Source organism: Castor canadensis, chromosome 6 (genome assembly GCF_047511655.1).
Source record: "Castor canadensis chromosome 6, mCasCan1.hap1v2, whole genome shotgun sequence".
In the NCBI taxonomy this organism is placed as follows: Eukaryota; Metazoa; Chordata; class Mammalia; order Rodentia; family Castoridae; genus Castor; species Castor canadensis.
Genome location: NC_133391.1, coordinates 7,901,743 through 7,919,618, shown reverse-complemented (window position 1 = coordinate 7,919,618; position 17,876 = coordinate 7,901,743). Strand labels below are relative to the sequence as shown.

The following is a 17,876-nucleotide window of genomic DNA, read 5'->3' as shown; positions in this document are numbered from 1 at the left end:
TAAAAAAAATCTGTCTGTATTCATAGCAGTAGACTTCTGTAGGAAATAAATGTTGCCAGGTCTTATTTAAGCTTGAGAAAAGGTAAGATTTTCCACCAGGCAAAATTATCACGTTTGATTGTTTTGTACCATTGGAAAATGTTTGTGTTGCTAGAATCACACAATTTTAGGAATAGAAGCTTCTTAAAAGAACCATAGAACCATATACATCATACATATCCATATATATAGCTGGTGATTAATCCAAGGGCCTTGTGGATGGTGCTAGGCAAGTGCTCTACCACTGGGCTATACTCTCAGCCCTTCAAAGCAGAATATTTTTACTATACTTTCAAATACTTAGCAAAGTTCTAAAGCAATACTCCCAAAAGTGAGGATCTATGATGTCTCTACTTTTATCTTTTATATTATTTGGATGCTTACTATGAGCATGTGTTTTTTATCATTAAAAAATCCCTTGGAACAGGTGAGGTGGCTCACACCTGTAATCCCAGCTACTTGGGAGGCAGAGATTGGAAGAATTGAGGTTCAGGGTCAGCCCAGGCAAGAGTTAGTGAGACCCCATCTCAACCAGTAGCTAGGTGTGGTGGTGCATGTCTGTGAGCCCAATTATGTGGGAAGATGTAGGAGGATGTAGGTAGTAGGAAGATCTTGGTCTGAGGCTGGTCCGGGGCAAAAACAGGAGCACCTACCTGAAAAATAAGTAAAGCAAAAAAAAAAGGACTAGAGGCATGGCTAAAGTGGTAGAGGGCTTGCCTACCCCACTACCTCTTAACTACCAGCCTGTGTTTAGACTCCAAACCCTCAGGTAATTAGTTCCTATTCAGAAATGAAGTAGGGAACTGGGGGTAGTGGCACGTGGACCTCTAATCCCAGCACTCAAGAGGCTGTAGCAGGAGGATCATGAGTTTGAGGTCAGCCTGGGCTGCACAGGAGACCCTATCTCAAAAAACTGGGTATCCTGAAGGCTGGGTTTATTCATTCTATCTTTAGGGTTCTAGAGATGGAGAGCACACACTTTTGACAGTTACTGGTATTTTTTTTTTCAGTTAAAATTAGTTTTAAATATATGAACAGAAACAGACTGGGGAAAGTGTACCCTCTACCAGGAGCCTTCAAAACACTGGAGGGGCCTAAGGGTGTAGCTCAGTGGTAGAGCACTTATCTAACATGCTGAGGCCTTGGATTGGATCCCAGCACTGGATAACAAAAGCAACAAACTGGAGGTAGCGAATAAAAGACTTCAGGAAGCTGTTTTTAGGAAGATATTGAGTATATATATATTTAAAAAAAGAGCCTTATTTTCAGGGAACACATCAGGTGGGGTTGGGGAAGGTAAGCCACACACATGTGAACATACAGAGCACACATGAATGCAAGCATGGTTAAGGACCAGGACAAGGACAACCTGTTCAGGGTCAAGTTGAGAGTGATCATGATGGCTGCATTCAAGGGGAGCCCTAGGTAGAGAAAGTAGAACTTGGGCTGGAGCAGGAGAAATGGGAGCAAGGGTAGGTTGATGGGGGGGTGGGTTATTTGGTAGAAGGAGATGATATGGATAAACTTGACAGCCCACAGGGACAATGACTATGACCAATCCTGCCTGCATAGGTGGAAGGTGTTTTGGGGAATCTCTCTCCTTCCCTTCTCTCCCGTCCCACTCCTCCCCCTTCTCCCCCTCCTCCCTCTTTCTTTTCTTCCTTCCTTCCTTCCTTCCTTTTCTTTCTTTCTTTCTCTCCTCTCCCTTCCCTTCCCTCTCCTCCCCTCCCCCTCCCCCTCTCTTCACTCCTTGCTTTCTGTACCAGGGATGGAACCCAGTTCTTCATGAGTGCTAAGCACATGCTCTACCACTGAGCTATACCCCCAGGCCCCTCTTTCCTTTTTAAGGATAATTCCCAGGGGAGAATTAAGCCCCACCCCCAACAGGTCCTTGGGGACCTGACTCATGGGCTCACCTGCTGCAGGTCAACACATCTGTACCTGTGTGTGTGTTTCACCAAGATCTCTGCCACCTGAGAGGTCTATAAGTCAACAGAGTTTTGATTCCTTTTGACACAGAAGGTGACACAGGGACCGCTTTGACATGTTTTTGTATTTATTATTTAAAAAAAAACATTTTTACTTATTTATATATCAAAAGTGAAAAAGCATATATAATCAACACAATTTCAAGAATGTTTGTTCCCACATTTGGGGACCCCTATAGGTGTGGTGTGTGCCTGTCACTGTCCAGTGCATAAGGAAAAACAAACAAATGAACAGAAACCAAAGAGTGAGGATTTTTCCATGAAGAGCAGGGTGGGATGATGACTAAGCTTCTGTTACATTACATTCATGTCACATCCATGTTCAATTCTTCAATAAATTGGCCTTCGTGCTATACCCCCAGGTTTGCAAAAACATTATCTAACTAAGGTGGTTAAGTCGAAGCTGGCTGTCTCTTTCAACCTCCCCCCCTCACGTGTCCACTGCTCACATACAGCAGCCGGAAATGACACATTGAAGTGAGTCACCAGTGCGGCTGTGAGTCACCCTGTAATTGGAGAAAGTTCTGTCCTGGTAGGTCGTGCAGCCCCTTGCATTCTGCTCCTAAATATATTGGAAAAATTTGAAACCACTTTGTCCTCACTCAGGTCTTTCTCATCCATCTCATCCTTTTGGTCTCTAAGGAGGACTGCAGTTAGATCACCTTGGCAGGGGCCCTAACTGATCAAAAAGAGTAGAGAGAAACCATGGGGCTCAGGCTGCCACAAGGTGGCAATGTGGCCCCCATCACTCCTGCCACCCAGAGGGGTATGATGGTGGAGTGCCAAACTCCTGAGATACAGTGACACAGACCACGGAGGAACACTATGCATAAGCTTAAATAATTTTTCTTAATAGTCCTCTTTCTCTCTAACAATCACACAAGGGCAAGGAAGTGATAAATATTCAAGCACACCCCTGGCATCCCACCCTCCCCCACCAGGGGATTGGGGTGAAGAGCCAGGCAAACATTTGACCTTTCTTCCTCTGTTCCTGCAAAAATAAAGTTTGTGGGAAGCAAAAACCTGCTTCTATAAGTAAACAAGTCACCTACACTCTGAAACAATACATGTACGCTATTTCTGGGAAGGGTGGGGTGGGGGTGGGGAGGCTTGGCTTTAGGTGGGTTTTCTTCCAGTCCACAGCCCCTCTAATCCAGGCAAGGTGGTCAGTCCTGGAGTGGACCTTGAGATGAAAGAGTCTTTCTTCCATTGGCCTTGTTTGGCTGATCGCCAGCCCCCGCAGCAGTGGCAGACAGTGCATACAAGAGTGACAGCAGCGTGACTGAAACACAAATCGTTTCCACCAGGCACACAAAAACTGTAAGCCTTGTGGTTCCATTCTGCCAGGGCCTTGGTGAGAACCAGGTCTAAAGAGAGATGGGTAGAAGCAGCTGTGCCAGTGGTTCCCTGGGTTTTACAGTCTGAATTGGAGACCTTCATGCTACAGGGTCTCTCCCAGGTTCTCTACCTAGACTCAAAGGTCCTCCCACTCCTTTGAGAGGCTCATGGGAAAGAGCATTGTGTTGCGGGGGTGGAGAGGAGGGCAAATGTCTTGTTTTTCTGTGGAACAAGGCATTAAAACAAAAATTCTTCAGTTTCTTCTCTTTAGATACATCTCCAGTTTTGTCCCAGGTAAGGGCTTCTTTTCTCATGCTCAGGGTTCCATCACTTGGCCCATGAAAAGGACTGTCCCTGTGGGTGGAGGAATCATGGGAGTTGAGAACAGGAAGCTTGATGTTTGTGGATGAACTGAGGTCTGAGAAGACGGATTAGCTGTTTGGAATCACAGATACTAAAGTGACTAAATTTAGGCCTGGGGTCTCAGCACTGCATGGTCTATGACAGAGTGCTGCCTCCTCTTAGGAGAGGAATGAAACTGAAAGTTCCAGAATTTTTGCCCAGAGTCCTTAAGGGTCTAGAGGGTGTCTACATTTATTTGGACTGGGGCACTAGAAAAGAATGGTGGGATGGCTGGGTGTGGTGGTGAAAGACTATGTTTTCAGCACTCCCACGGTGAAAGGAGGAGAATTTCAAGTTCAAGGCCAGCCTGGACTACATTGTGAGTTTAAGGCCAGCCTGAGCCACATAGACCATATCTCAAAAAACCAAGGGCAGCCGGGCACCGGTGGCTCCAGCCTATAATCCTAGCTACTCAGGAAGCAGAGATCAGGAGGATCAGAGTTTGAAGCCAGCTCTGGGCAAATAGTTCAAAAAACCCTACCTTGAAAATATCCAACACAAAAAGAGGGCTGGCAGAATGGCTCAAGCAGGTTGGCAGCCTGCCTATAAGTGTGAGGCCCTGAGTTCAAACCCCAGTGCCTGCAAAAAGTCAAATAACAAAAAAGAAAAAAAAAAACCAAACAAACCAAGAGCTGGGGATGTGGCTCAGTGTAAAATGCTTGTCTAGCATGCACAAAGCCCTGGGTTCAATCCCCAGCAATGAGAAAAAAGAATGGTGGGAAGACAGGGGACATTGTGGGATTCTAGGCTCACCTGTGGGGTTGTGTCGAACTACAACGAGGAAGGGCCGATCCATGATGATCTCCTCCGGGGCCATGCGGGCTGAGACTAGAATGGCTGGAAGAGAAGGGACAATATCTTAGGACACAGGTGTGTCTGCACTGGTGCCACGTAATCTGATGACACCAGCCTTCTATCTGAGGGCAACACTGGGAGGGAATTTTCAGGAAGCTTCTTTGCTCTCTTGAATATGGGCCTTAAAAATTTGGGGACATCCTCTGAGACCTGTTTTCTCCAAGAATTTGGTGGAGATCTATCAGTTGTTCACTTACAAAAATACTTAGGGCTTCTTGATAAGCAAATTCCTTTAGTTTGGGCCCCACAGTAAGACCAACTCAGGCTTTCCATTGGGGACCTTTTCAAAGTCAGGGACCTCAGGGGCCATGGGTGAGGAAACAGAGTCCCAGGGAAGCAGATCTATTTTCCAGGTTGAGAAACAGGTGGGGAAGTCAAAGACAGGACATGTGCTCTGGGAAGAGGCCTATATGGAGTAGGGCAGTGGGGTCCATTCTGGGTTAGGAGACTAATTTTCCTGCAGGGTGATTAAACTGCTAGGTGGTAGCCTGTTCTGAAAGCCTTGGGCTAAGACTGATGGAGCCTCACCTGAGCCAGACTCACCTGTGGAGGAGGACGCCACTGTGCCACTCTCGTTCACCTCAATCTTTACTTTTTGCAGTGCCTGTGATACGTAGAGAAGCTCTTGGTCTGAAACAGGGGACGCAAGGGTAGATCAACTGCTGCTCTCAGAGCCTCCTTTGTCCTCTTTGAGGGGCCCCCATGGCCCACCAGAGTAAGAGAGAATCACTCACCTGAGAGACTTGTGAAGTCTGCCAGGTGTGGGCTAAACATGTCGGTCATTCCCAAGTTCTCCAGGGGCCTCCTGAGGTCAATTTCAGTCTCCAGGGAGAATCTGTAGATAGCATGGGAGACAGCTCAAGCTCAGGCTCCTCTTGCTGGCAGCACCTGCCTTTCCCAGTGCCCCACCAGGTATCCCTCAAGGCATATGGACAGGGTAGGAACTGATGTCAATGTGGGAGATGGAGGTCAGTTGTTTTTTTTTTTCCCAAATCTATTTGCAAAGTCTGTCTCCTTGCCAGAGGTTTCTAATACTTATTAATATTCTTCTTCAATTTCTCTACCCCCTCAAAGCTGTGACTAATTACTTTCCTCAAATAAGGCAGTAGTTTTTAGCATAATTTTATTCAGTCTGATGGAGGGGGGTGGACAAGGGTAAATTCTCTTGCAAAGATGTTGAAACAAAAATCTGATCTGTAGATTGTATTTTTGAGGTCTAACCCCAAGAGGACTCAAGCAGTGAGGCTTTGAGAATTCTGCTTCCCACCAGGGCATGAGTAATTACCTCAATTTTTATGAGAGAGAGAGGGAGGGAGGAAAAGAGGGAGAGAGAGAAGGAGGAAGGAAGGAAGGGGAAGGGAAGGGGGGAGAGAGAAAGAGAGAGAGAGAGAGAGAGAGAGAGAGAGAGAGAGAGAGAGAGAGAGAGAGAGAGAGAAATGAATAAATGAATAAAGAAAAGAAAAAAAAAAGAAGAAAGAAAAAGAATGTGAGCACAGTAGCATTTTAGCATCTGGAAGTTTAGGGTAAGCCTGGCGGGAGCTTCCCTATAATTCTGAAATTATCCAGCCTCAGCCTTCTCCACCCTCTTTGTTTCTGCAGAGAACTGAAAAACATTTATTCTATTGGAACCCCAGCCAGAAGTTGCAGACATTCCATTTGTTTAAGTGTTGACTCTAGGAGATGAGGGTGGGAGTTTAGGACATTTATAAATGAATGTAGCATTATTTAGACATATGCCCCCCTCCATAATTTCCCCTGCTCCCCTTTTAGGCTGGTTTTTACTGGGATGGCTGGGGTGGGAATATGGTCTACAAAATCTGTCCCCTGCCCACCAGCAGAAAGCAGGAATGATGATGCAAGAAGTCATAATCAAACCCAGGCTAGAGTATTTCCCATCAGCCTCCCACACATGTCTCCACTCAGCAGGCATCACAGATTTGGGAAACATAGGGACAGTGATTTCAGAAAGCCACGAGACAGGGGAGGGGGTGATGGTGGGATTAGGGCATTGGTAAATTCTATCTTGGGGGCTTACTTGGGCAGAACCAGGAGGCGGGTCAGTCTGGTCATGTTGCCTTTCCACTGGCTGATGAGCTCAGCATCCAGAATGTTGGTGAGGGCAGAGAGAGGCACTTTTTTTTCATAAGGAGCAGCAATAAACATGCTGAGGGTTTCTCCATGGTAGGGCAATTCCAGGATGTCATAGTAGTGGCCATCAGGGGTGGTGAACTCAGCTGTGAAGATACCAAGATGGCGCCTTGAAATATGGCTCCAGCTTTTGTTGACTCCAACCCAGCACTAGGTTTTCAGCTAGTTCTCCTGTCTTCTCCACTCTTTCTGGAAGCTAGGCTCTACATTCTGGCTTTTAAGGCTCCCCCCAACCACCTACCCACTGGCACTGCCCCCCATTCAACGTTTCCATTTCCCTTCTGTTCTGCCAATTCAATGTCTTCTGGTTTCTGTCTCTTTTTCGACCTTGACGTTTGCTCCCTTCTCCACCACATCCAGCCATTAATTAATTCCCATCCTCATTCTCTTAGTCCTCCACACAGCCTTTTCCCCAGCTGGGATTGGGGGAAATTGTGGCTCCATGTAATCACGCTAGAAATTCATGAAGATGAAAGACAGAGTGAAATGACCAGTCAGATGTAGACTTGGGAGAATTTTTTTCTAGATCTCAGTTTCATTGGGCATGAGAGAAAACTCCTTTCATCTGTTCTCATTTTCTGTTACCTCCTGCTTAGGAAATATTTGTTAAAACGGGCGTATTCTAGGCTTAGAGGGGAACATTCCATGTCATCTTCCTCCCTTGGAAGGTGGCATTTTGCATGTTCACAGGAGACCTTGGGGACGATGTGCTATAGTTGTGAGTTGTAGAGAAGGAGGATCTTGGACTTACTGTAGTTGAACTTGTTGGTCTGGGCCATCATAGGCACAGAGACAGTGCTGCCATCCAACTTGTGGAAGAGGCGGTGGTGGGTGCCTGATTTTGGAAAGGGCGTCTTCCACTGGCCATTGAAGTAGAGGGCATTCACCAACACCAGGCGTGTCAGTTGGTCCACAGCCCCTTTGCTGAGTAAGTCTGTGATCATACCTATGGAAAAAGACAGGTGATCAGGAAGTTATATATCCTCAAATGGATATAAATTGAAGAGACCCAAAGGGCAGATGGAGGAGGGCTAAATGAATCAATCCAGCTGCTTTCAATTTGTTCTATCTTTCTTAGGGTCTCAGGAAGTCTTTTAGCTCACCAAATTTTCTTGGCCCTGAGATAACAGAGTTGGAAACTTAAACCTTCCCTTTATTCCCCTCTTTCCTTTGCTCCATAAGCTGCAAAGCCTTGAAGTCCTGTGTATGTGCTTATGAGGTTACTTTTTTTTTTTGGTGGGACCGGAGTTTGAACTAAGGGCTTCCTGCTTGCAAAGCAGGCTCTCTACTGCTTGAGCTACACCTTTGCTCTGGTTATTTTTTTGGAGATGGAGGTCTCATGAACTATTTGCCCGGGCTGGCCTTGAACTGTGATCTCTGTCTCCCAAGTAGCTAGGATTATAATTGTGAGCCCACTGGTGCCCTGTTGGTTGTTACTGATTTCCAACTAAATCTCACATTTTTATGGATGCTTGTTGAGTTGGGTTTTTGTTGTCATTGTTTTGAGCCAGGTTTTTTTCTATGTTGCCTAGGCTGGTCTTGAACTCCTGGGCTCAAGTGATCCTCCTGCCTCAGTCTCCTGAGCAGCTGGGACTAGAGGCATGTACCATATACCTGGCCTGAATTGGTCTGAAGCTACATCCCCAGACATTTTCAGTTTTTGTTTGTTTGTTTTGACACAGTGTCTTGCTTTGTAGCCCAAGTTGGCTTCAAACTCTCAATTCTTCTGCCTCAGCCTCCTGAGTGCTGGGATTACAAGTGTATGCCACTAAACCCAGCTCTGAATTGGTTCTGTAGAAAGCCTAGTTAAGAAAAATATTAGCTATTATGCTTTGGTTCTAAAAGCACTTGTCTTTCTGTCCACGTGAAAAGAAGTGCTTGGGATGCATGGAATTATTTCTGAATTCTCCTCCTCTGCAGGCCCTTGGGACTGGCTTCATTTCCCCACTCACCTTTTGTATGTCTCTTCACCCAGTCATTGATGATGTATCTGGCTCTCTCCACCTCTGAGAAGTCCACCTGCTTGACTGTGGTCCGGAACAGCTGGAAGAAGTGGGGCATGAAGCCTTCCACCAGCTTCACGTCCCGCTGGACAAAGATGGCATCTGTGGTGGTGATCTCATCTTTGTTCCATGGCCCCATGAGCTCCTTGTGCAGTTGACGGAAGGCAAGGGCTACACTTTTGTCTGTGCCAGAGCAAGAAGGACAGGGTACATTAGGCTCGTATTGAGCCAAGGGCTCCCTGCTGGGCAATTCTCCCCCTGAGAGGCCCAGCCCTGCCCAGACGGGTGGTGCTCTTCTGCCCCTCTAGGAGTCTCTAGAAGGAGACCTTTCCAAACCTTAATCGCTTCACCATCTCCCTCTTTTCCTTAGAAGTCTACAGTCCTAATCCTTTCTTCTAGTTAGAATATTTTTCTCTGTTCTTAAGTATGAATTCTAAAAATTTTTGTGGCAGTGTGGGATTTGAACTCAGGGCCTAGTCCCTTCGAGGCAAGCCTGTTCTACCACTTGATCCACACTCCCAGCCCTTTTTGCTTTAGTTATTTTTCAACTCTCATTCTTTTGCCCAGCTAGCCTCTGAACTCAATCTTTCTACTTCTGCCTCCTGCATAGCTGGAATTACAGGTGTGAGCCACCATGCCTGGCCCTAACTTCTTTTTCTTAAGTCCCCTGAGAAGGTGCATAATTCCCAAAGTTACTGTAGTGCCAGGCTGATACATGAAGCAGACGATGCCTACTCTTATTCTGTCTCCCTGCTCCCAAAATACCTTTAAAATATTGTTCTCAGATAGAAGATGTATCAGATATTACATTGGTACCAACAGATACTACACTTTATCTTCACCAAAAGGTCAGGAAGCAATGAACTCTAAATTTTTTTTATAATAATGGCTATGCTAAGAACCTCATATTTTAAATTCTATTTAGTATTTACACAGTCCTGTACAGTCAACATTTTTTATTATCCCTATTCTCTAGATGAGAAAACTGAGGTTTAGCAGCATTAAGTTTATACCATTAATAAGTGGTACATCCACTGGCCTGTATGCCTGGGCAGGTCAAGGCTAAGTGATCCAAGGTGTGGTGGGAAGAAGATGGGGCCATCTCTGGACTGCAGCTGTATGTGACGTTACTTGGCGAAGCTATAGCCAGCCTTGGACTAGCTTCTGCTTGCTTTGGGCCCTGATCTATGAGGACCTCCTGACTCCCCACCTCTCACTCTGCCCTCTTTCACCTTGGATTTTGAATCCCATTGCCTCCTGGATCTGCTGTTGGGTGTCTCCTCCTGTGGTCAGCTGCAACATGGCCAGCACCGAGGTCACCCCATAGGGTGAGAAAACCACATTGTGGTCTTTGGAGGCCTGTGCCACCTGCTGGAACACCTTCACTCCAAAGTCTGTGGCCAGGCGGGCTGCCTCAGACTCCTGCAGGTACAAGGCATACCCTTCACCAAAGACGAGGGCCAGGCCCAGGGTGAGGCAGGCAAGGGCCGGAGACATCTGCATCCTAGAATGAGTGGAAGAGGATCTGATGAGGGGATAGTTCTAGAAGACTGCCAGTAGGGGCATGGCACCCACCCATGCCAACCATGTTCAGGTGCCTTGTTTGCTGCTGGCAGGTGAGAAATGAACAGATAAATTTGGAGTTCATTTAGAAATGAACTCCAAATTCATTAAGAAATTAATGATGGGTCATTAAGAAATGATGCCAGCCCTTCCTACTCTCCTACTCCTTTTTCTTTTTCTTTTTTTTTTGAGACAGGGTCTCCCTATGTAGCCCAGGCTGGCCTCAAACTCCTGCCTTAACCTCCTGAGTGCTGGGATTATAGGCATGACCCAAAGAGTCTTAAGCCCATTTTTATCTGTGAGAATCTTGGAAGATACCCTGGTATATCTTCCTTCCCCTCCAGTGGGCTGAAAGGCTAAATTATATGTCATCTTTGATTTTCATGAAGCTTTTAAATTCTTTTAGCATGTTTCCCCAACTCTTTTTCATGAAAGCTAACAGCATAAAAAATCTCTTCCTGAGAGGGTTTTGCTGGAGAGGTGCAGAAAGAGTTGAGGTCCTTGCTTTTGGGTGATATTATTGTTGGTGGAGTCTGATCACCCTGCCTGCTCTCCTGTGGTCACTGCTAGTACAGGGTGGACTAAGGCTACAGGGTTCCAGGAAAGAAAACAGGAAAAATGGGGATGGGTGATGGAGAAGAGTCTGGGAAGGAAAGTTCTCTTTCTTAAGCCCCAGACAGAGTTCGCCTTTCTCCTACCTGAAGTTCTCAAAGGCACCTTGTGATTGGTGGTTTGTCCTGCTTGGTGGCTGCCGCTGAGCTTGTGGCTGTCTGTTGCTGGAGGGGGTGTGTGTAGTTCTCCTTCTTCCCAGAGTTCTTGACCCTGCAGCCAGACACAGCTGTGCTCCTCCTGGGCCACTGCCTCCCTTTATACCAGATGTGAGCAGGAAATAGATGAACTCATGTTTCAGCCCCACCCACTTTCTGGCTCTGGAAGTCTGTGCAAGCAGCGGTCCAGCCCCCTTGGCACCTCCCTCTCCAGGACTTGCTGGGGCGTGTGTGTATTTGTGTGTGTGTGTGCGTGCTGCTGCATGTGTGTACGTGTGTGACAGGGCTTGGGAACAATTGAGTAATCCCTGATTGCCTTGGTCCAACGACCTCCCTGGATTTGACCACCTGTGTCCTTTCTTTGGACGTTCTGCCAGCTTGACCCCTGGTGGTGCCGCGTGGCCCACAATGCCCAGTGTTTGGGACTCTCTTTCCTAGTGCTCACTTTGGAGAAAAATGGCTCATGTGTCCTCTTTTTCCTTTGGAGAAACAGGTCACCATGGAGTTACTAAAGATGCTAACAATCCTTGGACTTTTTCTGCCAGTGCTGTCTGCCCCATGTGTGCTCCAGCCAACCTCCAGGAAAGTCTGTCCCTCCCTTCTCTGGGTCTCAGCCCAGTGGCCAGAGGGCAGGTAGTGTGCTGTGTGGTTGTCTGGGTTCTGACTATCTTGGACTCAGGCCCAACAGAGGACTCCAGGTTCCCCGCCATTTTTCCCCGTGGCCTGGAATGATGCACAGCTGACTCTCCTCACGTGTCCAGACTCTCTCTGTGCCCCTGAAGGCTCTCCTTGTGTCAACAGCCCTGTCTGGTTGGGGTTTGAGATGTGCTGGGTGGGGGGGCGGTGACTGAAAGGGACCTAAGGTTACCACAGTAAAGCCTTGGCAAAGAATGGGAGTGCAGCATGTAAGTTTCATTTCTTGGAGCCGCCTGTGGTGACTGACATTGAGGGTTTAGACCTTATCCTTTTCCTCCAGACACAGACACTGGAGGGCTGCTGGAGCCACAGGGGTGGAAATAGAAAAAAGTAGAGTGTCAATCATGGTGGATATGTGGGGTGTCCTTTTTTTTTTGCGGTGCTGGGGCTTGAACTCAGTGTCTTCACCTTGAGCCATTCCATCAGCCCTATTTTTGTGAAGGGTTTTCCGAGATTGGGTCTCACAAACTATTTTCCGAGGCTGGCTTTGAACGGAGAGCCTCCTGATCTCTGCCTGGGTAGCTAGGATTACAGGCATGAGCCACCGGCTAGGGTGTGCTTTTAAAGTATTGAAGTTAGGGAAGGAAGAGTGACCAATGAGTTCTAGAAGGTGGACATGGGCCAGTAGTGAGTGTATAGGACCAGGCTGGTATACTTGAGGGTTTGGCAGAGTCAGGTACCCTTGGCCATACAGCCTGGATGTTGTGAACAGAGGGTGGCTAAGGGGTGCCAAGAGATCCCATGGGGTCCCAGGTGGATAGTACAATAACTTTGAGGTCTACATACTGTGATGCTTTGTGTAGGTGATGGGGTTCAACTGGCGGTATCCATGGAGACAGTTGATAGCAGAGTCATGGGAAGTTTAAGTGGGTGGAAGTGTCAGGATATTTGTTTTGGATTTTCAGGAAACAGATACCAAGGGCAACCACAGCTGAGCAGTTTTCCCATCTTGAGTCTGCCTCTGGCTTTGTTGTCTCCATTGCTCCTGGGAGTCCAGTGGGGGTGGATGTCAGGAAAAGGGGGAAACCTCATTTGGAAAGTTAGGATCACAGACCCAGCAGAGAGTTGTTCTGTGCATCTGCCTCCTCTTTATGTCTTTTTCCTCTTCTCACTTGTGCTTTGAAGGCCCTGGGAGGATAGGGCGCTATGAGGGAGAAGACACAAAACAAACCCAATCCCATCTCCTACCCCCAGAATGCCCTCCATGCCTAGGGATCAAGGAGGTACAGGGATTTGGGAGTGTCAAGCCCCAAGGATTTAGAAGAGCAGTGGGTGTAAATGCAGCAAGGAAATGGCCTCTGTAGGCACTCTGACTCTGGCCTCTCTGGTCGAGTTAGCTAAGCCTCCTTTTCTTCCTCTGCCCACCATTCCCTCCCCTTGCCAGGCCTCATCATCTGGGGCCCAGCTGTTTTCTGTGGCTGTTCTTGGCCTTGCCAAGAACAATTTCATCTCCAAACATGGACCCAATGCCATTCCAAGAATGACACTCTGTTCTGGGGTATAGGAGACCTGGGAGTGGCTCTATGTCCTGATTGTGTGTGTGAGGGGAAGGAAACCTGCTAAGAGGCACACGCTAAGAGTTTCCTTTGGAAACAGAAAAGATTGACTTACTGAGGGGACTTTTCCCAAACTGGAGCGGATCTGTAGGCATCTGATGGATGGGCTATTAGGAACCAAAACAAAACCTAGAATCAGTATGGGGTCTCACACTGAAGTTTTTTTGGCAGCACAGGAGTTTGAACTTGGAGCCTCATGCTCATAGGCAGGTGTTCTTATCATTTGAGCCACTCTACCGGCCCTCTTTTTGTGATGGGTTTTTTCAAGGTAGGGTCTTGGGAACTATTTGCGAACTGTGATCCTTCTGATCTCTGCTTTCTGAGTAGCTAGGTTTATAGGCGTGAGCCACCGGTGCCCCCCGCACATGCTGAAGTTTTTGACTTTTCCTTTGACTTGAATGAGCTGGGGCTGCCTGGTTCAGACCACACACTTGATGTGGTCCCTGACTTTCCCCTTCACACACATGGCCTTGTTTGCCCTTGGACATGGAGAAGAGTAGCCTTCCATATACAGGGTGTAGCTTCTTTTGGAGGGTCGCTCCCTGGAAGACCTCCCTGCAACACCCTTCTCAGAATCTAGCCTGACTCATGGGCTTGTCACTTTCCCTCCCCACCCCCGGAGCCCCAAAACCACTTTGACCCAGTCCTCTCTCCTTCAAGCCTTGACTCTTTTGTAAGGGGTCAAGGAGGCAGAGTGAGAAAAGTCCCTGCTGTTGAAATAACTAGATCTCTGATTTCCGGAGGGTCAGAGATAAGAGAGTGAGTTACTGGGCTGTGGATTTCTGGGGAAGTTTCAGTTCCAGCCAGCTGGGAAAGATGTCTCCCTCTGCCCCTCTCAGGTGGTTTGTGATGAGCAGAGTCACATTTTCCATGACTGTCCACCCTCCCCACCCCCACTCTCACTTAGGCAGTGGCTTCTTTGGGGCCCCAGAGGTACCATCCTCCATCACCCCTTCACCTCTTGCCTTCTTGCCCTTTTGCCTGCTCTCTGCTCTTCCTCTTTACTTCTCTTTTGTCCTCACAGCTTCCTGCTCACTCATTCTCTTTTTTACTTTCCCTTTGTCTCTCAAAATTCTTCCTCTCCCTCACTTCCTCCTCTACTAATTGACCTTCCATTTCTCCTAGCTCCTCTTCTCTCCCATGGGAGAGCTTCCCATTCTCTCTGTTGTCTGACTCAATCCCTCTTTCCTCTCCTTTGCCTTCCAGAATCCCTTTTACAGGCAAATTTGGTTCCTGAGCCCTTCCTGTGGGAAGACAGCTCTGCCTCCCATCAGTTACACAGGCTCCCTGGAATGCTGCGCCCAGCCCCCTAATGCTTGGTGATTTCACTGGGAGAGCTGGGGGTGGGAGAATGGCAATGTCTTGCTAACTCATAGCACTATTTCTGGCCTGGTGGCTCTCCAAGCAACACAACACTGAAAATAGCCCGTGTTTGGGCTGGATGCTCCCTGTTCTCTCTAGGAGTGAGCTGACATGAGTGGTTTGTGCCTGGACTTCTGTTTGTTTAGAATTAGCACCCTGAGACTGCTTGCCATGGCCCAGTCGTGGTCTGCCCACGGGTTCCTCCTTCCACTGGCTTCAGGTGTAACTTCCCCCTCCTCTGCCTTCAAAGCACCCTGTCCCTTCTGCCCTGTCATTTTCAGGCCCTGACCAGCCTCTCTCCTTAAACTCATGTAACACTCAAGCCTGCTTTGCCCCACACAATGGAACATGTGCTTGTCCAAGGCTATCTTTTTCTGCAACTATATATCACATAGAGTTTCAAAACAGGAAGGGTTATAAATTTAACTCAGGCCCAAAATTCAGAGGTTTTTTGTTGGTACTGGTGCTTGAACTCTGGGCCTCAAGCTTAAGCCACACCCCTCAATCCTTTTGCTTTTAGTTTCTTTTTTTTTCACTTAGTTTTGCACTTTTGCCTGGACTGACCTCGGACCATGATCCTCCTATCTTCATCTTCTGAGTAACTGGGATTACAGGCATGTACCAGCATGCCTGTCCATATTTTTTTCCTTTGGTGGTACTTGAGCTTGCTAGGCAGGAACTCTACCATTTAAGCCACTCCCCAAGCCCTTTTTGATTAAACTGGTTTTTGAATAAGTTCTTTCATTTATGTCCAGGCCAGCCTGACCCATGATCTTATTTTTGTTTCCCACATTCTGGGATGAGAGACACTTACCACCACACCCAAACCCTTTTTTTTTTTTTTTTTGGTGGTACTGAGGTTTGAACTCAGGGCCTCACTCTTTATAGGCAGGCGTTCTACCACTTGAACCACTCCACCAGCCCCCCCACCCAGCTTTTCATTGATTGAGATGGGGGTCTCGTGAACTTCTTGCCCAGGTTGGCCTTGAGCTATGATCCTCCTAATCTCTACCTCTCCAGTAGTTAGGACTACAGGCATGAGCCACCACACCCAGCTATTTTTTTTTTTTTTTTGAGACAGGGTCTTCCTATGTAGCCCGGGTTAACCTCAAACTCATGATCCTTCTGCCTCAATCTCCCAAATACTAGCATTTATAGGTGTGCCACCATGTCCACATAACTGAATCTTTTTAAGCCACAAGATTCTTATCTGTGAAAGACAGATCATGATTAGGAATCCTTGGGGACTGTTATGACAATTACTTGAAATACCATCTGTTGTCCAGTGTCAGGAATCTTCTAGGCTCTCACTAACTGGTAGCAATTCTTGGTGGGTGGCAGAGCCAGGACAAGGACCCAGACGGCCTGTGCTGTTAATGTTGATGTAATGCAGGCTTGCGAGGGAGGAATGTCGGAGGACGTCTTCTCTACTTCCCTTGACATTTAGCAGACCATTGGCATGAAATGCCTTGGCATTGGATTGTCTGGTTATGGAAAAGATGGCCACCGGCCACTCTCTGATCTGTTTCAGGCCAGATTTTCCTGCTCCCATGCCAGGTCCAACATATTCTTTTTTTCTTTCTTTTTTATTTGCAGTACTGGGGCTTGAACTCAGGACCTACACCTTGAGTTACTTCACCAGCCCTGTTTTGTGATGGGTTTTCTTTTGAGATAGAGTCTTGAATACTATTTGCCTGGGCTGGCTTCGAACCACAATCCTCATGATCTCTGCCTCTTGAGTAGCTGGGATAACAGGTGTGAGTCACTGGCATCCAGCTGGGTCTAACATATTCTCACTGTTGATTTTGCAAGCTTTAGATTCCTCTCTGAACTCTGGGCTCATATCTGGACCTCACTGACATCCAGCATGTGTCCTGATTAGGGAGGAGGTTGCTGGGCCTTCCATACTGGGCCCTTTGGACTCATTCTTTGCCATCTACATTGCCCATCTCTTAATTCCCTGTAACATCCTGTAATACTTTAACTGCTCTTATACATTTGCTCTTTCTCTTGTCTTCCAGTCATTTCTGTTCTTCAGTTCTCTTTATGGCCATGGGTATGTCTTATTGCATCCTTATTTCTGGGGGGTATTTACTGCTGGGCCTCTCATATTGCCAGTGTTTAATGAGCTGAAGGACCTTCATGGACCTCAGGCAAGAATGAGCCTCCTAGTGGCCCAGTGTGACCACCAAGAGGAAGTTGGGCAGGCAGGGAAGGGTGGAGTGCATGATGTCTGGGGTAGATGTAATTGTGTCAGCCAACGAGGCGACAAAGGCCTGCAGGGCACATCTGGGCCACCCTGGCTGCATTCCCTCACTCTGTCCACTTCTCATTACCCATGATTCTGGATTGTCTGGCTCTGATTCATTTTCCCTCATAGTTATCAGCAGCGGTTCCGCATTCTTTACATTCCTGTCTCCCTTTATAGCTTTCTCTGGACATATCCTGTTTTCATTTTACCCTGGCTGATGTATGAATCTTGGCTTCCCCAACATGGCCAAATATTCATCGTTGACCACACTTGATGGTGTGATACAAAGAAATAAAACTTTTCCTTTTACCAAAGGAATGTTACATACATACCAGAGACAAAAGGTCAAATCATTAGCTGGGTGCTGGTGTCTCACGCCTGTAATCCTAGCTACTCAGGAGGCAGAGATCAGGAGGATGGAGGTTTGAAGCCAGCTCTTTGCCCTGGGCAAATAGTTCACAAGATCCAATATTAAAAATACCCAACACAAAAAAGGGCTGGAGAGTGGTTTATGTGGTACAGTGCCTGCCTAGCAAGCATGAGGCCCTGAGTTCAAGCCCCAGTACCACAGGAAAAAAAAAATCAAATCATTAGACAAATCAAAAAATTGTCTATATAAGAAATTGTAAGGGTTTGGGGTATAAGGGTAGAAATTGTGTCATATGGAGGGAAGGCTTCTTGGAGGAAGTGAGGCTGATGCTGGGCTGTGAGGAAGACCCCAGTGGCCTTGGCAGAGAAGCAGGGAAGGTAATAGGGATGGGGTGGGTTGGGGGGCAATAAACACTTAGAGGAAGGCAGAATATATTCCCTCCTCTTTTCACATGCCATCATCTCTAGATGAAGAGCAATCATTCCCCATTCCATCTTGCTTCAGTGCTAGGGATTGAACCCAGGGCCTCACGCATGCT

General features: G+C 47.3%; 1 protein-coding gene and 1 non-coding gene across 2 annotated transcripts; both read right to left on the bottom strand.

Moving 5' to 3' along the window:
- Positions 1 to 3,127: 3,127 nt before the first annotated feature.
- On the bottom strand, positions 3,128 to 11,199 carry Serpine1 (serpin family E member 1). Its single transcript, XM_020173679.2, has 9 exons — positions 11,035 to 11,199; positions 10,006 to 10,277; positions 8,723 to 8,956; positions 7,522 to 7,716; positions 6,658 to 6,856; positions 5,357 to 5,457; positions 5,166 to 5,252; positions 4,521 to 4,604; positions 3,128 to 3,719 (listed from the first exon to the last, which is right to left on the bottom strand). Exons 2-9 carry the CDS (start codon positions 10,274 to 10,276, stop codon positions 3,682 to 3,684), a joined length of 1,209 nt encoding a protein of 402 aa, XP_020029268.1. The 5' UTR covers position 10,277; positions 11,035 to 11,199; the 3' UTR covers positions 3,128 to 3,681.
- LOC141424365 (U2 spliceosomal RNA) lies at positions 9,444 to 9,634 on the bottom strand. The gene has a single exon (XR_012449311.1). It is a non-coding gene; the product is annotated as a U2 spliceosomal RNA (small nuclear RNA).
- Positions 11,200 to 17,876: the final 6,677 nt, after the last annotated feature.

What these genes read in the sequence shown, in the direction of transcription:
- Serpine1 (XM_020173679.2), bottom strand. Translation starts at nt 10,276, where the DNA reads ATGCAGATGTCTCCGGCCCTTGCCTGCCTCACCCTGGGCCTGGCCCTC. An exon ending in GACCAACAAGTTCAACTACA is followed by an intron (nt 6,857 to 7,521) that starts GTAAGTCCAAGA and finishes GTATCTTCACAG; the next exon opens with CTGAGTTCACCACCCCTGAT. An exon ending in AGTGGCGTCCTCCTCCACAG is followed by an intron (nt 4,605 to 5,165) that starts GTGAGTCTGGCT and finishes CTTCTCTTCCAG; the next exon opens with CCATTCTAGTCTCAGCCCGC.